General features: G+C 40.5%; 2 protein-coding genes across 5 annotated transcripts in view; both read right to left on the bottom strand.

Annotated features, from left to right (window-relative positions):
- Nucleotides 1-1,619: 1,619 nt before the first annotated feature.
- Nucleotides 1,620-10,664, bottom strand: bbs7 (Bardet-Biedl syndrome 7). Its single transcript, XM_057850426.1, has 19 exons — nt 10,211-10,664; nt 10,059-10,124; nt 9,893-9,955; nt 9,641-9,816; nt 8,479-8,665; nt 8,324-8,396; nt 6,517-6,624; nt 6,304-6,437; nt 5,647-5,731; nt 5,446-5,548; nt 5,191-5,383; nt 5,036-5,110; nt 4,885-4,953; nt 4,678-4,817; nt 4,433-4,597; nt 2,615-2,724; nt 2,290-2,393; nt 2,024-2,147; nt 1,620-1,951 (listed from the first exon to the last, which is right to left on the bottom strand). The coding sequence occupies exons 1-19, from the start codon at nt 10,244-10,246 to the stop codon at nt 1,818-1,820; spliced, it is 2,145 nt and encodes a 714-aa protein (XP_057706409.1). The 5' UTR covers nt 10,247-10,664; the 3' UTR covers nt 1,620-1,817.
- A 651-nt stretch (nt 10,665-11,315) lies between these two features.
- tmem33 (transmembrane protein 33) overlaps nt 11,316-23,930 on the bottom strand; it is a 115,243-nt gene continuing 102,628 nt past the window's right edge. The window contains exons 1-8 of one of the 4 annotated variants that reach the window (XM_057850304.1): nt 19,517-19,651; nt 18,792-18,862; nt 16,304-16,398; nt 16,043-16,230; nt 15,886-15,953; nt 15,418-15,551; nt 11,710-11,793; nt 11,316-11,643 (exon numbers count right to left, since the gene is read on the bottom strand). In XM_057850304.1, coding sequence (XP_057706287.1) covers nt 11,514-11,643; nt 11,710-11,793; nt 15,418-15,551; nt 15,886-15,953; nt 16,043-16,230; nt 16,304-16,398; nt 18,792-18,836 — 744 coding nt within the window. In that variant the 5' untranslated portion in view covers nt 18,837-18,862; nt 19,517-19,651 and the 3' untranslated portion in view covers nt 11,316-11,513. Of the gene's footprint in view, nt 11,644-11,709; nt 11,794-15,417; nt 15,552-15,885; nt 15,954-16,042; nt 16,231-16,303; nt 16,399-18,791; nt 18,863-19,045; nt 19,202-19,261; nt 19,319-19,516; nt 19,652-23,930 lie in introns of those variants that run through there. The other 3 variants (XM_057850307.1, XM_057850306.1, XM_057850305.1) reach the window with 3 other exon arrangements.

The raw sequence follows: 23,930 nt of genomic DNA, 5'->3' as shown, positions 1-23,930 counted from the left end.
TTTGTGGACATGGCAGTTTACTTGTAGCAGATTGTTGTTGTTTTTTTCTGCAGGTTAGTGAAAACGAAGTTGTGAATATCGTAATTAACATTTGTGTTGTCGGCACTGAATCCGGTCACGTGATGCATTGACAAGCCAAATTTCTTAAGGGAATGTTTCAGGATAACTACAATTCCAGCATCTGACACGTCTGTATTCTCTATGAAGTCCAGCATTTTGTTGGTCAGCCCAGACTCTGGACTGAAGTACTGGACAGCAAAGGAACATCTTCCTGCTCAATTTATTCGAAGCATTGGTCTGTATGGAGAATGGGATGGGTGACGTTAAGATCTTAAGCACATCACTCACTGCCTTTGGACCCAGGACTTGTTTCAACAGTGCCTCTTGCTTGTTCTCCCCAAATTCATTGTCTTCACCATTTTGGAATCACATAAAAATCTTCTGATTGAGCCTGTGTCCACAGTCAGCACTATTGTGGCTCTGGCTGGCAACGTTTTACTGTGTGGTATACCTGTGTCACCTCAGCTGCAGTAATTTAAAGGGTAGAAATAGGATGATGTCAAATTCACTATTAATCAATCAATAGATAGCATATATTTGCAGTAGGACTATTTATTCAGTGTCTATTTGCTGTTAATCTATTAGGAATAATTCTAAATGAGTAGCATTAGTTAGCGTGACCAAATAATATGTTCTTTATGGGGGCATAAATTCATTCCATATTGATTGATAATAAATGCATGTTTCAAAAAAAAAAAGAAAATTTCTACAAATAATCAACCATAGTAGCAAATGAAATAGCCTAGCTATGCTCCTATCAATGCAAGATGTATGAAGGTAAATATAAATACAGCCTATATGTCATACATATACAAGAGCATAATAACATACCAAATCAAGCTGCCTTGCAGTTCGCGTTATAATCATCATCAGTGACTCTATCGAGCCACTCCAGTCAATTTTTTGGAGACGTTTCCCCTTTTGAGGATGACGTGGGGTGTCCTGAACTTCTAATGTTGGAGAGACATGTTAGTTTTGAAAACGCGCGCGGGGCGGCACACTGAGCAGAGAGAGCGAGGTAACTAGGCAACGAACCCGGAAGTGGAGCGCAGTGTAGGGCAGACAGCAGCGGGCAGGCAGATAACTATCTTGCAGCCGCGGGTCGCCCCATGGGACAATTGTGAAATACGGAATAAACTGCGTTCTGTATTGGTTCAATACAGAATGCAACTTTTAATTCCCAATTACGGAACAATTTTGACATTCCTTCATTTACATCTCTCAGTCAAAACGTATTGGACGTCTAACACCATCAATGGTAGCAAATGACATAAATGAGTGCTCTGTATACGTAAAAAAAAAAAAAAAAAAAAAGAATCATAGTTTGTGCATATTTTTTGTCATAAATAATATCCAGAATCAAGTTGTAGCATTGTGTGCATTTAAAACTTTAGATATCAAATTAAAGTTAAAGGTTATACTGTATTTTAGGTTAACTCATTGGTTGCCATTGACATCTACAGACGTCCAGTCCATTTGAAGTGGGAGGGTTGGAAGCAAATAAACGTTCGTTCATTTGCTGCCAACCCTCCCACTTCAAATGGATTGGACGTCTACTAGTGGAAAAACTCATTTAAATGCAATCATCAATATAGTGGTTTATTCATCACCACACTAGTACGAAAATAATATATCACACCTCACTGGGGCTTTACAGGATCTACTGTGAAATCAGTAGACATCTACAAAGAGAACACAAATCAAAATTGTTTAAATATACACACAAAATACAAAAATATCTCAGATGGACGACATGATCACGCCTCACTGAAAAAGTCTAACAAGGAATTCAAATCGTAACTATCTAGGATCTCCAATAGCGACGACACTTTGGCTTTCACGTTCTGTCCTTTGAACTTGAACTTATCAATGTACAGGTCAGTGATCATGCCTGCAGGGAAGAAGGGGAAAAAAACACAAATTCAGTGTAGAATAATCCCAAACATGAATAATAAAATATTACCATAAAGCCTTTCCAGATGTGCTGGCTGCCTCTTGTACTCCTCCAGCAGACTGTCCGACTCCTCCAGGATGCTGCGATACTCCGAGATGAGGAAGTCGGTGTTTCCCTCGTGTAGCTGGAGCTCCTAAATCATCAAGAATTTAATTTACAAGTCATGACAAATAGTCCCCGTGACCTCCATTTTCATGGAGAATTCCTGTCAGGATACACACGCTTGCGACAACATTAGTTCCAAGAACTATAAACAGCATAATTCTGCGACTTACTTTTAGTGCGTCAATGAGCTGAACTTTTCTCGCCAGCACGAGCTGGTATTCGAGTTTAGGGTGAATCATTTTGAGGGTGTGGTTTACAGAGTCATCATTGATATCTGCAGAGAAAAACCAGCACCTTTAAACTCACTGGAGAGAAAAACTAGCTCTTTTCATCTTTCTGCTGTGAATTGAATAGGGTTTATCACTAGTAGACTTCCATTTGAACTGGGAGGGTGGCAGCGAATAATCATGATGAATAACCTGAGTGAACATCCAATGGGACTGGTGATTTAATATTTTTTCCCCAAGGGATTAAAATAATCCACACGCCACCCACCGTATGAAACGTTCAGGTTGATTTTGCGTTTGGTGGCCTCTTTAGAGAGGACGTCGCTCAGGATGGAGATGGTGGAAATGTTGTCTGACTTGAAGTGAGCCTCCCCTTTGCTGGAAAATAAGTGCCACCTCATGTTTAAGGAAGTACATCTACAGTGCTGGCCAAAAGTATTGGCACCCCTGCAATTCTGTCAGATAATGCATATTTCTCCCAGAAAATGATTGCAATTACAAATGCTTTGGTAGTAACATCTTCATTTATTTTCTTGCAATGAAAAAACACAAAAGAGAATGGGAAAAAAAATCATTATCATTTTACAAAAAACTCCAAAAATGGGCCAGACAAAAGTATTGGCACCCTCAGCCTAATACTTGGTAGCACAACCTTTAGGCAAAATAACTGCGAACAACCGCTTCCGGTATCCATCAAGGAGTTTCTTACAATGCTCTGCTGGAATTTTAGACCATTCATCTTTGGCCAACTGCTCCAGGTCTCAGATTTGAAGGATGCCTTTTCCAAACTGCCATTTTCAGATCTCTTCACAGGTGTTCTATTGGATTCAGGTGTGGACTCATTTCTGGCCACTTTAGAAGTCTCCAGTGCTTTCTCTCAAACCATTTTCTAGTGCTTTTCAAAGTGTTTTGGGTCATTGACCTGCTGGACGACCCATGACCTCTGAGGGAGACCCAGCTTTCTCACACTGGGCCCAAAGTTATGCTGCAAAATTTGTTGGTAGTCTTCAGACTTCATAATGCCGTACACACGGTCAAGCAGTCCAGTGCCAGAGGCAGCAAAGCAACGCCAAAACATCAGGGAACCTCTGCCATGTTTGACTGTGGGGACCGTGTTCTTTTCTTTGAAAGCCTAGTTTTTTTTTCCCTGTAAACTCTATGTTGATGCCTTTTCCCACAAAGCTCTACTTTTGTCTCATCTGACCAGAGGACATTCTTCCAAAACGTTTTTGGCTTTCTCAGTTAAGTTTTGGCAAACTCCAGCCTGGCTTTTTGTGTTCCTGGGTCAGAAGTGGAGTCTTCCTGGGTATCCTACCATAGAGTCCGTTTTCATTCAGATGCCGACGGATAGTACGGGTTGACACTGTTGTACCCTCGGACTGCAGGATGGCTTGAACTTGTTTGGATGTTAGTCGGGGTTCTTTATCCACCATCCGCACAATCTTTCGTTGAAATTTCTCGTCAATTTTTCATCTCCACCCACATCTAGGGAGGTTAGCCACAGTGCTGTGGGCTTTACACGTATTGATGACACTGCGCACGGTAGACACAGGAACATTCAGGTCTTTGGAGATGGACTTGTAGCCTTGAGATTGCCCATGCTTCCTCACAATTTTGCTTCTCGAGTCCTCAGACAGTTCTTTGGTCTTCTGTCTTTTCTTTGTGCTCAAGGTGGTATACGCAAGGACACAGGACAGAGGTCGAGTCACCTTTAATCCATTTTAACTGGCTGCAAGTGTGATGAAGTTATTGCCACCACCTGTTATGTGCCACAGGTAAGTAACAAGTGCTGTTAATTACACAAATTAGAGACGCATCACATTATTTTTTCAAAGGGTGCCAATACTTTTGTCCAGCCCATTTTTTGAGTTTTGAGTAAAATGATAATAATTTATCTATTTTTTTCCCATTCGCTTTTGTTTTTTTGTTCATTGCAAGAAAAAACAATGAAGATATTACGACAAAAACAATTGTAATTGCAATCATTTTCTGGGAGAAATTGAGCATGATCTGACAGAATTGCAGGGGTGCCAATACTTTTGGCCAGCATTGTATGTCTAGGTAAAGTTCTAGAACTGGTGGAGACCTGTAGGTGGTCTGCAGCTGAGTGCCAAGGAAGGTGTTGAGGAAATAGAAGGTGACGCTGTCTCCCGCCGGCGTCTTTTCCGGCACCTCTGGCAGACAGAAGACCACCCAGGAGTGGATCTCTGCGAAACTGAACTGTCCCACCAGACTCAGCCTGTTCATTGGCCTGCATACACAACACAGATAAAACAAGATCATAAAGGTAGCTAAAGTGAAAAGAAAATGAAAAAGTTGCAGGTTAGTTACCTGTCCTGGTCGATGCTGTGAGCACGCTGGTGAAGAGACAGTGGTTTGATGTGATACTGGCGAACCTGACATGTCTTAGGCTGCAGTCTGTGGGTGACGTAAGCCTGTAAGGTGCCGTACTGCCCTTCGATGGATCTCACCTACAACACACGCAGAGTTCAAATTGCCATGGAAACATGTTTGATTTAGCTTAAATGTCTGACTAACCTTGAGCTCCAGTCGGGTGGTGTTGGCTTGACACCTGTAAGTTGCCAGTAGAAAGTTGCCATTAGGTTGCTGGAAAAAGAAAATTAAAAATAAATGGCAGTTAAACAACAAGTTCACTCTCTGCTTTGAGAATTTTGAGGTAAAAGGTCACCTCAGAGTCGCATTCGCTGAAGCTGACCACAGCAGAGTTGTTGTCTACATTCAGCAGGTCAATGGGGACGTCGCTCTACAAAAGAGTGAAGATATTGTGATCTTAGTTTTTTCTTGTATCTATCAAGTGTGAAATTATCAATCAGTGGAACATACCTGGAGCAGAAGGTTGTCTATAGCAGTCTGCACCTCCAAGGTGAGGCTGTAGCTGGCATCGTCTTGACACAGTGTGAATTTGTCATTGATGCTGAAGGCGGGCACCACGGAGACGGCAGTCTTGGATTGCGACGTCTGCTGGTACTGCTCGCGACCCAACTGGACTTTCACCTGGAGCTGCTCCAGTTCCCCTCTTTGGCAAAAGAATGGCTCAATTTTCACGTCTTGTTGGTGAGACTCAACGGTGGCGGTTACCTGAGGGCTTCCACTTTGGACTGGATTTCTTTACTCATCCTGACCTCGTCTCCGGCACCCACTTCGGCCTTTTGGGGCTCTGTGGTTAACCCTGTCACCCAACCTGGAAAAAACAAGACAGCCACAAAGCCGTTAGAAAAAGTTATGCTTTTTAAAAAAATGTATTATGAGGTGTGAATGCGTGCCGATGAGTGATGTCACCTGTATAGGTGGCGGTCAAGACTTCATCATAGGACTCCTTTCCCACGCAGCCTCCCTGGATAGAGGTCACGCTTTCTGACAAGGCCTGTGCAAGGCAAATAAAAGACAAATTACACACGGTTAATCGCTCGACTTCAAAGGAAAAAAATGGAAGGACGTCTATCGGCGTCAATGGCAGTGTAGGGCAGCGTAACACTATCCCTAAATGCCAGCTATCCCAGTTGAAATGGATTTAATGTCCATCACTGTCAATGGCAGTAAATGAATTAAGATTTAAAAATCTTTCACTTGCGTTTTTGCTTTCAAGTAGAGGAACAAAATACTGTAATATGATTATAAATATATGTATAATAATAAAATTAATTAAAAAAGAAATAATAATTTGTGTTGAGTAGATATCATTTTCTGGCTCCCGACACAAATTCCTTTGTGGTATCTGCTGATGATGATACTGTACTGATACCAAGTTTTTAAAAAAATAAAGAAATAATGATAATCATAATAAATAAATAATACATTTTTATGTATACTGTAGTACGAATTTACGACAAAAGGCATCTAAGGTAAAAATTTTAAAAAAGCATTGAAGCTGCTTTTATCTGGAATGTCACTTATTCACGACTATAAGCATCAAGCCAAAATTTCAAAACCCCTCACGTGCTCAAACCGTAGCGTGGGCTCATTGGTGCTGCTGTCAAATCCATAAATGGTCACCGTCCCATCGTCGCGGCCCACCAGGATATCGTTCACCCCATCGCCAGTTATATCGTATGTGTCTAGGCAGAGAATACCTGGAAATTGAAGTAATTTTAAAGGTTAGTGTATTAGGTACATAAATGCATTCAATTCAATAATTCAACGGCACGGTACCTCCTTTCTTTTTGTCGTTGTCAATTTCCCATTTGGTAGACGCCTCACTCTCGCCGATCTGAATCAGGCCGATTTTACCATCCGTTGTCCCGTACAGGACGTCATCGCCTGACAAATGACAATTAAAATGAAAAACTTGTCAAATTTTTCGGAATAAGAGGCGCACCGGATTATTAAACATATCGTGCAACAATGCACTGCAATGTTAAACATATATGACCCAAAAATATATTATTTAATCTTACAGTAAATGAACTCATATCTGATTCAGTGATATCAATGAAAACAATATTGATTTTGTGGTAGAAAAAAAACATTAGAATAGAATAGAAAGCCTTTATTGTTAATTTAGAGCACAACGAGATTTAAAGCTTCGCCATAACCTGCATCACATCAAACAGAAACGAAAGTATAAAAAGGCTAATAAAAAAAAACATAGGTTACAGTGTACACAGGTTTGGAATGAAATGAATAAGAGATTAGCTGCAAGTGGTGATGCAGTGGTAATATAACAGTGCATGTATAACAATTTAGAATATTCAGACTAGGAGGCAGATGGCTGACTGGATATGTGTTGCACTGATATCATTTTTTGGCTCCCGATACCGTTCTTTCAAAAATACAATTTTTAATAATTAGTTTCATTTGCAATTATTGCATTCTTACTTGACTATAGGCATGTGCCGGTATGATATTCTGACGGTATAATAACCTTAAGCCAAAATATCTCGGTTTCACGGTATTGCAATTACAGATCTAAAATGTGTTACTTTGAGATGTAAAAAAAATCCATTTAACAGGATTTTTATTTTTAAAAACATCTTAGCAAATTGGAACATATAAAATAAACATAAAATGTTAAGTTTGAATACATTTAAAAATAACAAAAAAATAACTGAAATATTCTAAGTAAAAAAATTAAAATAAATGCAGTTCTTTAGGTGAGCGTAAACCAACAGCCACAGCTCAACATTACTACCATCAGAGCAAAAATAATTGAATTATTTTCCATAAAAAGCTCGTGTGTATGACTCATATCATGTTTACATTATACACACACACTCCCTTTCTCAACACAGACAGTTGCCATAAAGAAAAAAACCACCTTACCGCTAGACACACTAAACACGCCGCAGTTAACTCTCGTAGCTGGTGGGAAACATTCATGAGGGTGTTTACTAACCTTTAATTTTGGATAAATGTGAAATCATATTGAAGGTATTGCCTCCTCGGCAGCCACCCTCCGCAAACGTGTTTTACATGTCAATTGGTCCTCCTCGTCTAAGCCATGGCTGTCTAACTTTTCTGTAGCCGAAGTATTCCCATACCAGCGATTTTGTTCTCTTCGATGGGGGGAAAAAGTTTGGAGTTTCAGATCCTCCAGCCACCGTGTAGCACAGCTGGCTCACTGACAATAAGCAACAACCGATGGGGGAGGTTTGACCCTTCTAGCTGTAAGTGAGGGATTTCTATCTGAATTTTTGGGACATAAAAAATAGCTACCGGTAATACCGTAGGGATGGACATTTTTTGCGGTTTTGAAACTTTGATGTTTTCATACCATGGTATCCCTTGAAACCGGTAATTGGCACATGCCTACTTGAATGTAAAGTAATTGCTATCATGGCTTGGCCAGAAACTGCTTAACTCATTGCCTGCTATTGACGGCACTAGTCGTCAAATTTTAAGGTCGCAACCACCCTCCTGTTTCAACTGTATTGGACGCCTTCTAATTATAAACTCATTGAAATTCAAATCCGAACGATGACTGGACGCCACACGCCTTAACAAAGGAAGACTAACTTGCCTCCATCTTTGTTATAACATTCTAACACAGATGGCTGCCCGGGCACCTCCACCTCATAGGCCAACTCAGATCCCTAAAAGATTGAAAAACACAAGCCAAAACTTGATTAATGTCGATTGTATTGAACAAGCAGGCCAACAAAGTGCTTCATCTACCTGCAGCACCCTGAGAACGCGATCTTGACATGCCAGCACCGGGACGGAGCGAGCAAGGTTCTCAGAGGACAAAGAGACAATGTCGTTGATCTTATCCCCAGACAAGTAGTAGTCCTGGTCCTTGCAGTCACAGTAGTGGTTGTAGATGTAGCTGGCACACACAAAGAGGTCGGCACCAGAAACATACCTTTGTGGACGGAAAAGTACTCTTAAGTCTTACGTTCTCATTTTTGATGAACATTTAAACCTACTAATAATCAGTGTTGTCACTAACGCGTTACATAGTTACTATAATCTGATTACTTTCTTTCAGTAACGAGCAATTTAACGCGTTAATTTTTCCAAACCAGTAATCTGATTAAAGTTAGTTTCCTTAGTGTCTGTGCGTTATTGTTTTGTTATTGCTACATAACTTATGTAGAATGAGGAATATTGTAGTCATGTACGAAGAACATTTTGAATAGAAAATCTTAGAAAAGATCCCACCATTAGTTTCCATGGTAACAGCTCATAGTTACTTCCTGTTTTGGTCTGAAGTCACACGTGCTAAGTGTTTTGGGACTGAGAGAGGCGTGAAGATGGCGGGTGCACATTCGAGCCGAGTGCAGACACCTGTTGAGATGTGCGAGGGCATGTCAATCTGTGTGTGTCCATGAATGTACGTGAGTAGTTTTCCTTCATTTTGGAGGGTTCCAGTGATAGGTTGGAGCCGCAAAATGCTCAGCCGTTTCGTAGCTTTGCCTTTGCAACGGCGGGTAGTCATCGCGGCAGTCAACATTGTTTGCATCATATTCGTGTTGCACTTTTGTGCCGTGAGGTCACATATTCGTTTAGCATCTTTGGGATGTGTTGTAAATCTGACTGAGGGTAAAGTGCTTAGTTGCCGCCATGTTTTGTGCCCAAATTCACTACGTGTGTGTGTACAGCGTACTTCCAGGTTGTGCGCAAAGGGAGAAAAATTGGTCAAATGTAACCAATAAATTACTTTTAAAGTAACTTATTTACTTTGATACTATAGGTATCAGTAAAATAACTATATTACTTTTTGATGCGTAATCAGTAATTAAATTATTTTTTAAGTAATCTGTGACAACACTGGTGGTAATTGATATAAACACTATGAGAACCAGTGTTGTAGAACCTTCTTGAAGTTACTGCTTACATTGCGTTGATGCTCTCTGTCAGGTTGGCGTCAAAGGTAAGGAACTGTTTGCCTTTCTTGGTGAATCCTCGCACTTGAGATCCAGAGCAGACAAAGATCTTCTCTTGCGGTGTTCCCGCCGCTCCACCCAGGTCCATTCTGGATATTTTCTCCCCTGGGAGTGTTTTGAAGACAGGCTATGACACCGAGAGCTTGTGTTAGCACTTACATTTTGATAAAATGCGTCATTGATGGAATGGAAATGTCACTTACTACTGCTTCGCCTTTCTTCATCCCAAAACACGTCAAGATACCATCTTCGTCGGCAATAGCCACCTACAAAAAAATATATATATTTTTTAAAATTACACTTATGGACGCATTACTCATCGAAATACACATAAAATGCACAATTTTGATTAGCATGGATTGAAAATACCTTCTGGGTGGCCTTTTTTCCAAGTGCTGGTAGTAGCCTCATTGTTTTTTGGGACGTTACCCCAACCTACAAGTGAGTTTGAGAAAGAAAAAGTTAAAGAAAAAGGAAAAGACAAAGAAAAAGGTAATAACCCAGATAAAGTAGCGATTTACCTGGACATAATCAACTCGGTTGAGATTAATCTCCATCTGTATTCGGGGCGAGTCCTGACTCCGGAGGAATTGAAAGACACAAACCGCCTAATGTGATGTTTATCCGGTTACAAAAGGGCGAAGCAGTCGGTCCATTTGTCAGTTACAAGTAACGAATGACATCTGATGTTTTTCATTGGAAGAAAACAGAGGAGATAACAGATAGAGGGATTAGCCACTCAAGAAGATTAGCTCGACATTCTAACGTGGGCTAGCTAGCTAGTAGTTGCGACGTTATATCACAAATGGTAAGCACTTGTTAAACGACAACGACCAGTTTTAAATAAAATATAGACGAAGCTATTAGGAGAAAGTGAATGCAAAGTGCCCTTCAGGTCGAAAGCGAGGCGAATTTAGAGCGAGAACGAGGATGTAGATTCTGACTAGCTTCCATGGCAACGTTGTCACAGGCAATAATCTGTGCCATTATTGGACGCGTAAGACATTGAAGTCGTCTTATGATTGGCTGGCATGCTTCCGCAAACCAAGGGGCGCGACGCCGCGGGGATAATAATAGTAAAAAGTAACAACGTCACAATTCGGTAATATTTTATTTTTTAATCTAAAGAGCTCAATTTACGATGTGTGATCATCAGGAGGCAAACGTAGACAGAACATTGGCAAAACTACATATATAGTAAATGCATTAATGTATATAAAAGCAGCCTAGCTTCAACTTCATGAACGACATGCACCATGCAGTTCATTTATTTTCAAGAGAAATTCAAAAGCATAACGTCCATGATTTATTGTTTTGTATAAAATACAGCAGACATGACATTTGGGCATTAAAAAGAAGTGAAGCTGGGCATTCAAAGAGCATATATAAACAAAAAAAGTTAAATATAATATAAAGCTGTAATATTAAGCTAAATCAATCACCGCTATCTCCTTCCGGCACAATGTTCTTATTCATTATCTTACACTATAAGATAAACTTGTTACTAATCTCAGAACATTAGTGAATAAATAAGGTCATTGAAAGACACTAAGACATCTGCCGTGTTCTGCAAAGAGGGATGGGTCCACCTTTTTTGATGAGGTCACATTAAGACAGGAAGTGGAGAAAAGGAGAACCCAAAAAAAAAAAAAAAACTTCAGTGCATTACTGGCTGGTCTTGAATTGAAGCAAGCTGTCAAGTTGTCATTGCAACAACAAAAACAAAATGTCCTCTACTGACATCGCCATTGTGTGTCCTCATCCAAAATGGAGTCACTTCAGCGACGGCCAAACACGAAGAGGGATGGAGGTACGGTGTGGCGGTCAGACGCCATTGGGGGCCAGGCGGCTGACAAAGGCGATACTGCTGAGGCACATCCTCCGGAAGAAGGCGGGGCACGCTGGTTTCATGATGAAGTGCTCCAGGAGGATTCGCAGCTCGGTGAACAGAGTGCTGACAAAATAACACATCGCTGAGAGAAAGAACGGAACGACGACAGTCGGTTTGTTGATCTCTTACCGGCAGTATGGGTTTCTTCTGGATGTGTAGCGAAGGCTGAGGAAGCGATAGTAGATGAAAGGCAACAGCAAGTTTCCCTGCCCACTGTGGACAAAAGAAAAACAAAATCAAGTGCTGTATTCTTTATCCTCTTCAAAGCATGACTAATATTACTCTACAGTATCAGAAAATGCAATTTCAGGAGACGCTTTACTCTGTTTGTAATTTCTTTTAGATTTTCAGTCACTTCCTATAATTTTGCAACATTTTCAGATAACTTATTAACTCATATGCTGCCAATGACTGTGTTAGACATCCAATCCCTTGTGTTCATTCACCCCTCCCATTTCCTGTTGATTATAGGGCATTTCTCTGTCCCGTCCTCTTAATTTGGAGGCTTTTTCGGGTCACTTCCCATTTTATACCCATTTTTATTTTAAGCCATTTTACAGTGGGGAGAACAAGTATTTGATACACTGCCAACGGGTTTTCCCATTGGGACTTGTTCTCCCCACTGTATGTTTTTATGCCCGCGAAGCATAAAAGCCCCCAAACTATTTTTAATTTGTCCGTTTTACCCTGATAAACCCACGTTTACAGACGTCACACAACCGCTTGTTTCAACCCAGCCATAAAAAGTAATTATATTTATCGTTCGAAATGTCTGTCATTTTTAGCTTAGAATCATTAATTGATGTCTAATATTTAGTTTGAAAAAAACTAAAAATCTATTCACTCGCATATTTTAAACTTTAAAACAAATTACGTCAATGAAAAAATGGTGTCTGTAAATGTCACAGATATCTAACTCATAACTATCGCTTAATTGTATTTTTTTTTGTGTTATTGTTGCATTTTCCCCAATGTATTAGATAATCAATATAAACAAACGAAAAAAACCCGATTACCCTAACCGCTAAAAAAAACAAAAAATCAATATTTTCCACTGTTGGTCTCCTGTAGATAACCCATTTTGAACATAATATAAAAAGGACAAAAACACCGATGACCATACCTGCTGTTTCTGTTGAATTATCAAATAATAAACTATTAGGTCTCATTATTTTCTGTTAAACGTTGATCCTAACAAGTTGAATCAATTTTATTAGGCTTCAAAACGGTTCGTTAAGCATGTTTAGTTGTCAATGACAACAATATTACAAATTTTGATAAAATATTTTGGGATTTTTTTTTCTTGGTCTTTTTGGGTCCAAAATGTTGATTATAATTGGTCAGTGAATAAAACAACAGGGACGGACAAAATAGGCCCGGACTTTTAAGGATTATTATTAAAGATGTCCCGATCGATCTGCATCCCGATCGATCGGGTCCGATCACGTCATTTTCAAAGTATCGGAATCGGCAAAAAAATATCGGACATGCCTTTAAAAAAAAAATATATATATATATATATATATATATATTTTTTTTTTTTTAAATTAAATCGTTTTCTAATTGTATTTAACGTTAAGGACAAAATGTCTTACACTCATCCAGAGTCTTTAGTTTTGGCTTAAAGTAGGGCTATCAAATTTATTGCGCTAGCGGCGATAATAAATTTTTTTTCATTAATCACGTTAAAATATTTGACGCAATTAACGCATGCGCTGCACGACCCACTCACGCATTGTCGCGTTCAATCTATAATGGTGCCGTTTTACCTATATATAGACCCTACTCACGTGACGTCACACCCACGCGCCATGTTGTCCATCTACTCGTCATGTTAACGCATTCCCGCTTCGTAAATTCCTCCCATTATGGCGTGTTTTTCTGCTCGTTAACATTAATAATCAAAATGGTGAAGGCGTGTGTGGCGGTCGGTTGCAAAAACAGAGAAGATAGACGGAGAGACTTGGAAGTTTTACCGTATTCCGAGAGACCCGGAGAGGAGAGCGAGATGGAGCGCTGCAATTCGACGAGAAAACTGGGCTCCAAACGACTACCACAGATTATGTAGTAGTCATTTTATATCTGGTAAAATGCATTTAATCTATATTTAGAGGGTTTTGGGCTGACAACCACAATTAAGATCATTGCTAGGCTAATCGCCGACAACATACCGTTTCAAATTCAAGATGCTTATTTGTTCCACCATCTTTATTTTTTGAATAATATTTAGTTGGTAACAAGTGAAAGAAGCTGGCCTCGTCTACGGATCATCGGTTAAACAGGGATGTCCAAACTTTTTGCAAAGGGGGCCTGATTTGGTGTGGTAAAAATGTGGGGGGCTACCTGGGCTGATTTACGTAGAACAATACATTTAAAGAAATTTTAGCAAGCCCTTCTGTGTGTCATTATTATTTTTTTAAATACATAATTTCAACAGTCTCGTCTTTGTGGCGTTCTCTTTCGACACTCGGGCTCCTGCGAAATACTGCTGCTGTGCTAGCTTCAAGTTGCTATAATTTCTCGCTGCGTATCTTTCCTGTAATGTTGTCGAATATGTCAGCATGTCTTATTATCGCGCACATCGAACTCTTTGAAAACAGCAACTGTCTCTTTGCAAATGAGGCAAGACACAGTTGTTGCATGTTTTATTGAAGAAATGGTCCAATATCCACCTATCCTTGAAGCGTCTGCCATCGCAGTCAACTTTTTTCTTTTTTTGATTGTCGCCATTTTAGAAATCACACAGGGTAATGTTGCTTAGAGTGCTGCTCTTAATGTTTTTCATAGTTTCGTGAGAATAGGCCGTGTTTCTGTGGAAAACATAGTTGTAGATATCAGGCTAGCAGATGTCAGGCAGAGAGGGCGAAGACAGCGAGTCGAAAAATATCGATTTAGGCATCAAATATGGATCTGGCGAATGGATAGACTGAAGCTTTTCCACATAACGCCTTTTATGCAACGCATCCAATGAGTTTACAGCGTCAGATAACACCGGGGCTTCCATGAATTGCTCTATAACTTGCATGACTAATTGAAAACAATGAGAATAGGTCTAAAAAATGATGGACAATTTGGCGGCCGGATACAGCGACACGTCATTTTGTGACGTAGGTGAGTAGGGTCTATAGAGCTAAAAGGCAGCGTAAAATGAGTAGAGTGGATTTTGGCAGTCTTTGGAGCCTTTTTTTAATTGGCTAAAGCCGTACAATCCCTCTCTCAACAATTACAAATATCGTGGGAAGCAATGTGGGGAAGAAAGGTAGTAGTTGATCTTTTTCTTAACACCCTATGTTATTTCCCAACACAGAGAAGATATATCAATTGGTGCCACTACGCAAAGTCATGGTTGCACTTCCCATCATGCATTTGGGCAGAACAGTTAAATGGCTACAGTATCATTTACTGAAAGCTCAACAAATACACTAGATGGCAATATTTAGTCACAATATACAAAGTCACGTTTATCCTTTAAGAATTACAAGTCTTTCTATCCGTGGATCCCTCTCACAGAAAGAATGTTAATAATGTAAATGCCATCTTGATTTATTGTCATAATAAACAAATACAGTACTTATGTACTGTATGTTGAATGTATATATTCGTCCGGGTTTCATTCATTTTTTTCTTAATGCATTGCTAAAATGTATATGATCGAAAAATTATCTGGAATGATTGGAATTGGAAGCAAAAAAAAAAAAAAAAGCAATCTGATCGGGAAATATCGGGATCGGCAGATACGATCGGGATCGGAACGGGAGCAAAAAAACATGATCGGACCAATCCTAGTTATTATAGGTGTAAACGTGCTCAGACATTTAGCGTTTTCCCGTGCCGAACCTGAAAAGCATGAAGACAGTGGCGGGCATCAAGAAGATCTCGTTACAGGCGATAAACTTAAGAATGTTCTGCTGATTGGTTGAAATTTTGTCCAGGAGGTTCCTGATGAACATCAAGCTGCTGGGGCCCAGAGACTGAGGAGAAGACAACAACACTTATGTAGCGCTTTGAAGAAAAACTCAGTAGTATTACCAGTAAATCTATTCAAATAGGCAATTATAAGATTACTATATATAATCCAACATCTATCACATCTCTGGGGTGTTTTTTTTAGCAACTCCAACTCAATTTTAGTTATTTAAATCCCCTTTTGTTCCACTGCGCAGTAGTGTTTCACGGATGCAACACAGGCGGGTGCTGGAATTGGGGGCAAAAAAACGATATCGGTGCAACACAACTGCACAGCAAAACTTTGTACATGAAAGCAACAACACTCAAAGCCAGTGCTGAATGGCAATGCTAACTCACATCGAAGAACTTCTTTGAATAAGTGGTTGCGTGTAGTAGGGAGAAGAGGAATACCGGAAAGATGCTCACTGGAGTTAACAGATTAAGGAACAATTTAAATAAACAAATTCAAATTATCTTTGAAATATGGTTAAACTAATGGTTCAGTCAAGGATACTGGTAATTGGGTAGGAATTAACGAGGATGAGTGAGTAGAGCAAGTAGTGGCAGCTATCCTCCTGCAGCGCCTGCGTCAGGAACGCGCGGCTCAGCTGGAACCTGGGAAGTCTCTGGTGCAGGCGCAGGGCACTAGTGAGTGCGTTGGACAGTAGCGCTCGCTGGTAGAAATTGGACGCTGCGTAGGGCCTGGAAAATAAATTGTCTCCAGATAACGATAGATTTCGTGGCTCGAAGCATCCACGCGTGTTGGTGAACTCACCCCAAGATCGGTAGCATGAACATGACAGAGCAGTAGACAGTGAAGAGGCGAGACAGCCACATGATGGTTTCCAGCTTGTTGCTCATTAGAAATTGCTAGAGGGGTGAAATTTTTCGTCAAAAAATTGCTCCGAGTTACAAGACATTGCATTCTAGAATGACCTTTATGTAAAATTGGCTAGTAGAGTGTTAACACAAAAATTTGCTAATCACGTGTTTGTGGGAAATTTCTTCGCTATTCACACACACACAAAAAAAAAACAACCTTTTAGGATATTTTTGTTAAAAATGGATGACTACCTCAGCATTTGGCAGAATAAATATCTTAAATTACTTTACCACCTCTCTGCTCAGGCCAAAGATACATGAATTGCAACAGAGAAGATTGTTTTCTTGTGTCAGCCGCTGGGACTTAAGGCAGAAATTTAAAAGAACATTCTCCTGAGGGTTGGCATTAACTTTGCTGGACTTTGGAAAAACAACTAAATTCAATACAGTAGCACATTTGTGAAAGCTTTCATCCAGAAGTCAGCTACCCACATGACATTTTAGCTTGTTAAGGACTGCTTCCTATCCACAAATCTAATGTTGATTAACAGTGGTACGAAAATGCTTAGGCTAAAATGTATAAGTATTAGGGGTGTAACTGTACACAAAAATCTCGGTTCGGTACGTACCTCGGTTTTGAGGTCACGGTTCGGTTCATTTTCGGTACAGTAAGAAAACAAAATGCAAAAAATAAATGTGCTAATTGTTTATTACACACCTTTGTGCTTTCAACAAAAGGAACATTAGCCTATGCAAAGCTAGAATTCTGCTCAAAAAGTAGCGGGTATTTAAAGATAATCCAACAACAATTTGCCTTTCAGACCCCGCGTATTGGTCAGCTTTCTTTCTGAAAGAAAGAAGAAAAAAGTCCTGTGCTAAGGAGAAAGCAATCCCAATGACAAAGATTTTAACATGTATTTTACAAATGAAATGCCTCAATTAATCATTTTTTTTTTCTTATGAACGGTTTTCAGAAGCTTTATTGGTGGATTTTCTCAAGTTGAAGAGCCACACAGAAATTAATACATTTAATTGTGTAAGCAGGATCTTTTTTTATTATTCTTATTATTTAATTACAGGTGTTTTAGTTCATTTCAACTTATTCTATTTAAATGGGCTATTATTTATTTTATTATGTGTTTATATTTTACAAATGTGATGTAGTATTCATTTATATTGTATATTTTATGTTGTATAACTTCAGTTCCTATGTGAATATTAGTTCCTACTTGTTTTGTTGTGGTAGGAGGGTTTTGTATTGAACACGGGGCCGTGTTGGTTATTATTATAGCAGAGAAGACAGCAGTAAATCAACAAAGACAAGTACTCTGTGCCCCGATATACCACTCAAGAGATCTGATGGACTCAAAAAGCGGGTTACGATTGCATATTATTTTGGAAATCGACCGGATCCACCGTATTTTTTACACGAGTGACTTCCGGTCTGCCCGATTCTAGATACCAGTAGTAGTATTGACGCAGGAGGGTCACGTCCCACGTCAAATAATAAACTCTGCCGTTCTTTTCGCGTGCGTCATGTTCAGCCGCTTCTGGGACGCGTCTACCACGCGGCCGCACTGCGACTGGTGTGCATTGGCTGATTGACTTTAACGCCCGCGTTTCACTGCGTTCTCGCGACGGCCACGTTGTCGCGTCGTTGACGTTTCTGGGTTATACTGTCGTACCATGTTGGTCCTCATTATAGTAGAGAAGACGGAGTAAATATAGTCTACACAAAGAAACTGTAACCCGATCGACTCACAGCCTCAAAGAGTAAGGGTTACATTACGTCAGAAACTCATTCGGTACGCCTCCGTTCCGAACCGAGGACCACGTAACAAAATGGTTCAATACAAATATAAGTCCCGTTAAACCCATAATAACTATATACCGAAAAACATACATTTGTGTCGTTCCTTCAGAAGGGACGGTCAAAAAAGTGATCGCAATCAAAATTGAGTGATGTGCTCTCAAAAAAATAGAAGAACACAACAAAAACCCAATCTTAGGAATCATTGGAAATAACAAATAAATTACAAATTATTACACACATTTCCATACTTGGATTTTTGAGCATGAATACAGACTAACTGGCCTCGTGTTATAGATGAGTACAGGGGGGAAAAAATACACTTTTAAAGGTGGATTTTGGATAGGGGTACTACACGAGAGGGTATTATATTTGAGAAATTACAGAGGGAGCAGACCAGGTTGCAATTTGCGTGTGTACCGTCTCGTGTTTGTTGAGCAAAAGCATCCAGTTGTGCTGTACTGCTTTTCAATGCAATTACACACCGAAACTTATTGAATTTTGGGCTACTAAATAAAGCTGCATATTAACAAAGATAGACTCTTTTATATTTTGCAACTTTGCGTGTTAGGCACATTTAAGCACAAACACGAGAAATAATTATTGCTCAAGTGTTAAGTCAGTGACTTACCACAGGCCCTGATCTCTGAGGGCCTTGGTGGCTGTTGTCTGCCATCTTAAACGCTTGTGTGTGTCACTGTTCTGGAAAGGAAGAAAAATGTATTGTTATTTTGTTACTTTGCAATATAACTCATAAAATAACTTAAATAAGTCGTAATAGAATTATAATTTGATAAGTAAAAAGGGAGTGAAAAAGAGAAGGCAGTCGGGAAGGGTGGAAAAATTAAGTGTTTAAACGCAGTAAATACATTTTTAAATTGATACCTATGTATGGCCCACTCTGACATTATATTCATTACATAATCCAATCGGGTAATGACGAAGGAATTATGACTTGACATTTTCTGCTTGACGTGAAAACAATTTAGCCGGTAGACAAGTGAAGTTACGACCAATAACGGAAAGTTTCGCCATCACCATTTACCCTCTGAATAACACAATACTTTTCAATCTAAAAACTTTAATTGCGACTTGACGGACACAAATAAGATGTCGACGTGTGCGCGCAGAATCTCGACGATAACCGTTGGCTTTTCGACGCCTCATCAAAGGCAGCTGGCGGCAGGTGAATCTCGAAGCTTCTCTTTCGCCTAGCATCAGGGGCTAAAGCTAACGGCGTCATCCTCCAATGTCCGCTCGCCGGTTTTCAACTAACCTTGCTTATTTGGCTTATAAGAGCACAAAGGGGGGGTTTATGGCGGACTGTCAGTGGATAAAAGCATAAAAACAACTTACAAGTTTCTCGCGTGGCACCTCTTTGCTTCTGGTGGTGGTCTCCTCACTCTGACGTACACTCTAGTAGTGAATGATCAGCTGACCTTCTTGGTTGGACAACGGAATCTCGCAAGCTATCGCGATAATAGGGAAGCGGGACATCCGGTGTTCTGTCAAAATTATCTCCCTTATAAAATTTTTCTTCCAAAGTTTTTGTGGCGGTGAAAAAGCCCTCTTTTACATTCACTTGGACTCTCAATGTTATCCAAAGGTGCTAAAAAAACTAGTTACATCATAAACATACGTGAGCAACACGAAAATGGCGTACATTAAAGTGCTTGTGACACGAAAAAGCATGTTTATTTCATAATACACGCGGTATTTTATGCTCCTGAATGATATGGACCGCTTGGATGTGTGTGGAAGCGATCGCTATATTTATTTAGTTTTTTGAATCCCGCGCCAGGAAAATGAGTGACTTCCGGCTTCGGTCTCGCATTGAGGAGGAGGGCGCTGTGACGTGTACGGTAGAAGACGTCCTCTTCACGCTACAGTGTACTGTTGTGTATGAGGACGAAGGATTCAGCTGATTTTGCGGATTAATACTTTTATTTTTTGCATCACGCCAGCCAAAAGGCTGCAGAAAAATCATTCTGTATGCGGGAGAGGTGTATGCGCCTTTTTGGAGTTTCAAAAGGTTCCCATTCACCGTGGATATTTACTGTGGGACCATTGGACTTACAAGGAAGTGAGTAAACATCTTGTTTTGTATTATGTCAAATACGAATACAGTGATTACAAAGTAAACACTATAAAATTCCTTTAAATAAAGGACTACTTACGTTTGATCATTGATAGGCATGTAAAAAGCTATCCTCACGCTTATTAGCAGTTAGCTGTTAGCGCGTTAGCTACACAACAATTCCAGCCACCCTCCTCCAGGGAACGAACTGTAAATTGCTCTCCGCCGGGCGGTTTGCCGATCCGCAAAGAAACTCGACAACCGGGTCGTCATGTCAAATAATCCAGGCTAGTTATGTGTGATTTTCCACTTCGAAGACTTTGAAACATCCCTCGGTTCGGGTTAGCATGTCGGCTAGCTGTCACTCCTTCTGGTCTGTTTGCATTCTCCGAAGCCGGGGAAGGGAAATGACATATGTCTGATTTAGGTGTCATAAAATATCGTTCGGCAGGTGTGACAGTAAAGGTAAAGTCGACTGTTTTGACCATTATGGAGTAATTTTGCCATGTCGTCTTGAATAAATGGATTTTTATTATTTTATATTCCATTTAGCACAAGTTATTTGTCATGACCATGCCATTTATTTAGCAATTGGGGAAAGTACTTGGGTAAAAAGAATATCCTGTAAAAATATTGAAGTAAAGAGACAGAAACAATGACATTTTGCCGCTCTCTTCGTCGCGTTTTCCTCGTTGTGAATAGTTCCCCCTCGACGGGCTGACTGGTCCTTCTCAAGCCATTTATATAGCTATTGGGGAAAAATACTTTGATAAAAAGAATATCCTGTAAAAATATTGGAGTAGAGAGACTGAAACAATGACATTTTGCGGCTCTCTTCGTCGCGTTTTCCTCGTTCTGAATAATTCCCCCTCAATGGGCTGAATAGTAAAACCGATGAGCCCAGTCTACCGCTGACCTCATCCACCTGTTGGGGACGCTACAGCCCTATAATGGTAGGCGTGGCTAACCGGCAGATTAAAAGACTAATTTCTCGACATCTGCGCTTTTCTAAATTGTTGTATATAGTCGAATCGTCTCAAAATATGATTCTAATTCACATAATAATGCCATTTAAGACTTTTTTTCTGGTGTCGTATGCTCTTTAATGCTTAACGACACGGCGAAGTCATTAACAGTGAGAGAGCAGGGTGCAGTTGTTGTGTGCAGCTAACATGGTAGCATTTTCTGAGGAGAGCTTTTCTACATGTCCTTCCATGTGTAACTGGATGGGCACTAGGACCTTGGGGGAAACCTTATGGCCGTAAGTGCCCCAGGGGAACCTTTAAAAAGAGAGCGACCAGCAAGGGGCGCTGACTCACTTTTCTTGAGGCAAGCCCACGATTAAGAGAGCAATTCACCACAGGTGCGCTAGAGAGGACGCCAAAGACTGCTGCGTGGGTCGTTCGTGGATCTATACTCACTATAGACAGCAGAAGGTAATATTTTCTTTTATTTGAAATTGTCACAGTTATTAACTTAATCTGGGCACTCAATTTTAGCATCCAGGCACCTGTTCGGCCTCATCAGCAAAGTGTGTCCTCAATTCTTCAAGGAGGTATTTAAGCAATGTATTTCAGTATTTTGTGTACATGCCTTAATGATTTCTGCTTAATCTGATAGGACCCTGGCATGTCACTGTTTTTTTCCCCTTTCTAATTAGCATTTCAAGAGTTTATAGTTTTTATTTATTTATGAAGTTAATGGGATTGTGCAATTTGTGGGGCTGGCGTTTGCTGTGATTTTAACCAAAGTGGCTTGTAGTGTTGCCGTGTTTCCAGTGTTCTGTTAAGCAGGCTACTGATTATTAAAATTGTTTGTTTTTAAATTATACCAGCCCCACTAACTAGGATTTCTTGCACATGCACTTTCCCGTTTCTGTCTTTTGTTTCTTTTATTCAAAATAAATGCATTGTTTTGATCCAGTCCTAGCCTCTTGTTCAGTTTATTCGGAACATACCTGCATATATTAAATTATTGTGTCAGTGTGCCATTTTTGGCCACTACATAATTGGCGTTGTTGGCAGGACTGAGGCTAGGCTGTTTTATTAGTGTTGTTTTTGATATAAATTGTTTGGGTGGGGAAAAAACAGTGACCCGCCGGTGGCAACGAGGGCTCTAGAGTTGTTCACCAACTTCTTCGAGGCAACAGACGTGGGCTCAGAGTGGCATGGAGGATCTACAGGCCATTATGGAGGAGCTGCGACAACTGAAGATCGCCAATGAACAATTGAGAGAGCAATTGCATGAGCAATCTCAGCTGACGGCAGCGGCGCGGTCTGACAACCCTCCTGCGGGACCAAGTAACAGCCATCAATATGATGTGGTGAACCCTCGTTATATTTGTGTACCGAGAGAACGTAAATGCCCAAAGTTTACAGGTAAAATGTCTAATGATTTGGTAACAATTGAACAATGGGTTGAGGAGGTGCGCAAGTGCCTGGAGGTGAGGCCAATGTCCAGAGCTGAACAATTGTTATTTATCACTGATCATTTGGAAGGCAGTGCGAAAGCCGAGGTAAATTTTCACCCAGTAGCAAGTCGTGACACACCAGAAAAAATATTTGCTATTTTAACTGAAAATTATAGTTGCTCTCAAACCTATATTGCCTCACAGTTGCAATTTTTTCAACGTACACAAAGAGAAGGCGAATCATTGCGTGACTATTCCCATGCCCTAAAATCATTAATGGACATTGTGATAGGAAAAACGCCTGGTGGTGTGCCTAATGCTGATGTGCTTTTGCGTGATCAGTTTACTGAACATGTACTTGATGACACCTTGCGCCGAGAGCTGAAGCAACATGTTGTTCGTCACCCAGCCACTACATTTGTGGGACTTCGACATGTTGCCCTCATTTGGGCTGATGCAAGTAGACAAAGTGGAAAAACCAAATCTCGTTCATATTCGTGTGACTCATTCTCGCAAGTTGTGGAAAGTTCGGAAGCGATTTCTAACATAGTTACAGCTAATCCTCGCGACGAGATTTTTGAAATAAAAGAGTGCCTCCGCAAACAGCAGGCTCAGTTAGATACTATTATGAAGCATGTCACTGCTCAACGCCCTTCACTCGTTCAGAATAATGCAGCCCTGACTGCTAATCGCTTCCAAGCAGATGGTAAACCAATTTGTCGCCGTTGTAATCGGGGGGGCCATATTGCTAGATTCTGTCGAGTAAATATTACAGCTTTACAAAACGTGGAAGGGACTCTGGTTGGGACGCATGCTCAAGTAGGGGGCTCGGCTGCTCAGATTTCGGAAAACTAGGCCCCTCTGGCGCAGAGAGCCAAGCACCAGAAAGGGGTCTTGAAGGCTCACAAGGGGAAACTCAATCTCGACTCATAGGGGACTGTCCTTTAGTGGAAGTCAGCATGGGAGGAGTGAGAGTTCCATGCATTTTGGACACTGGGTCAATGGTCACAACCATCAGAGAAAGTTTTTTCGAAGAGCATTTTAAATCTAAAGGAATCGGGCAGTTAAAAAAATGTCACTGGCTGCGTCTTAAGGCTGCTAATGGACTGAAAATTCCCTACAGAGGGTATATGGAGTTGGACGTCTGCGTAATGGGTACAACCCTAAAACAAATGGGTGTACTTGTAGTCGAAGACCCCCAGGGGGAGCCTCCCCAACGACAGATGGTGCCCGGCCTGCTTGGTATGAACATCCTAAAACGTTGTTACCAGGCACTATTTGAC

This window comes from Corythoichthys intestinalis, chromosome 11 (genome assembly GCF_030265065.1).
Source record: "Corythoichthys intestinalis isolate RoL2023-P3 chromosome 11, ASM3026506v1, whole genome shotgun sequence".
In the NCBI taxonomy this organism is placed as follows: domain Eukaryota; kingdom Metazoa; phylum Chordata; class Actinopteri; order Syngnathiformes; family Syngnathidae; genus Corythoichthys; species Corythoichthys intestinalis.
The sequence above is the reverse complement of the archived record's forward strand: the minus strand, read 5'-3'. Positions and strand labels throughout refer to the sequence as shown.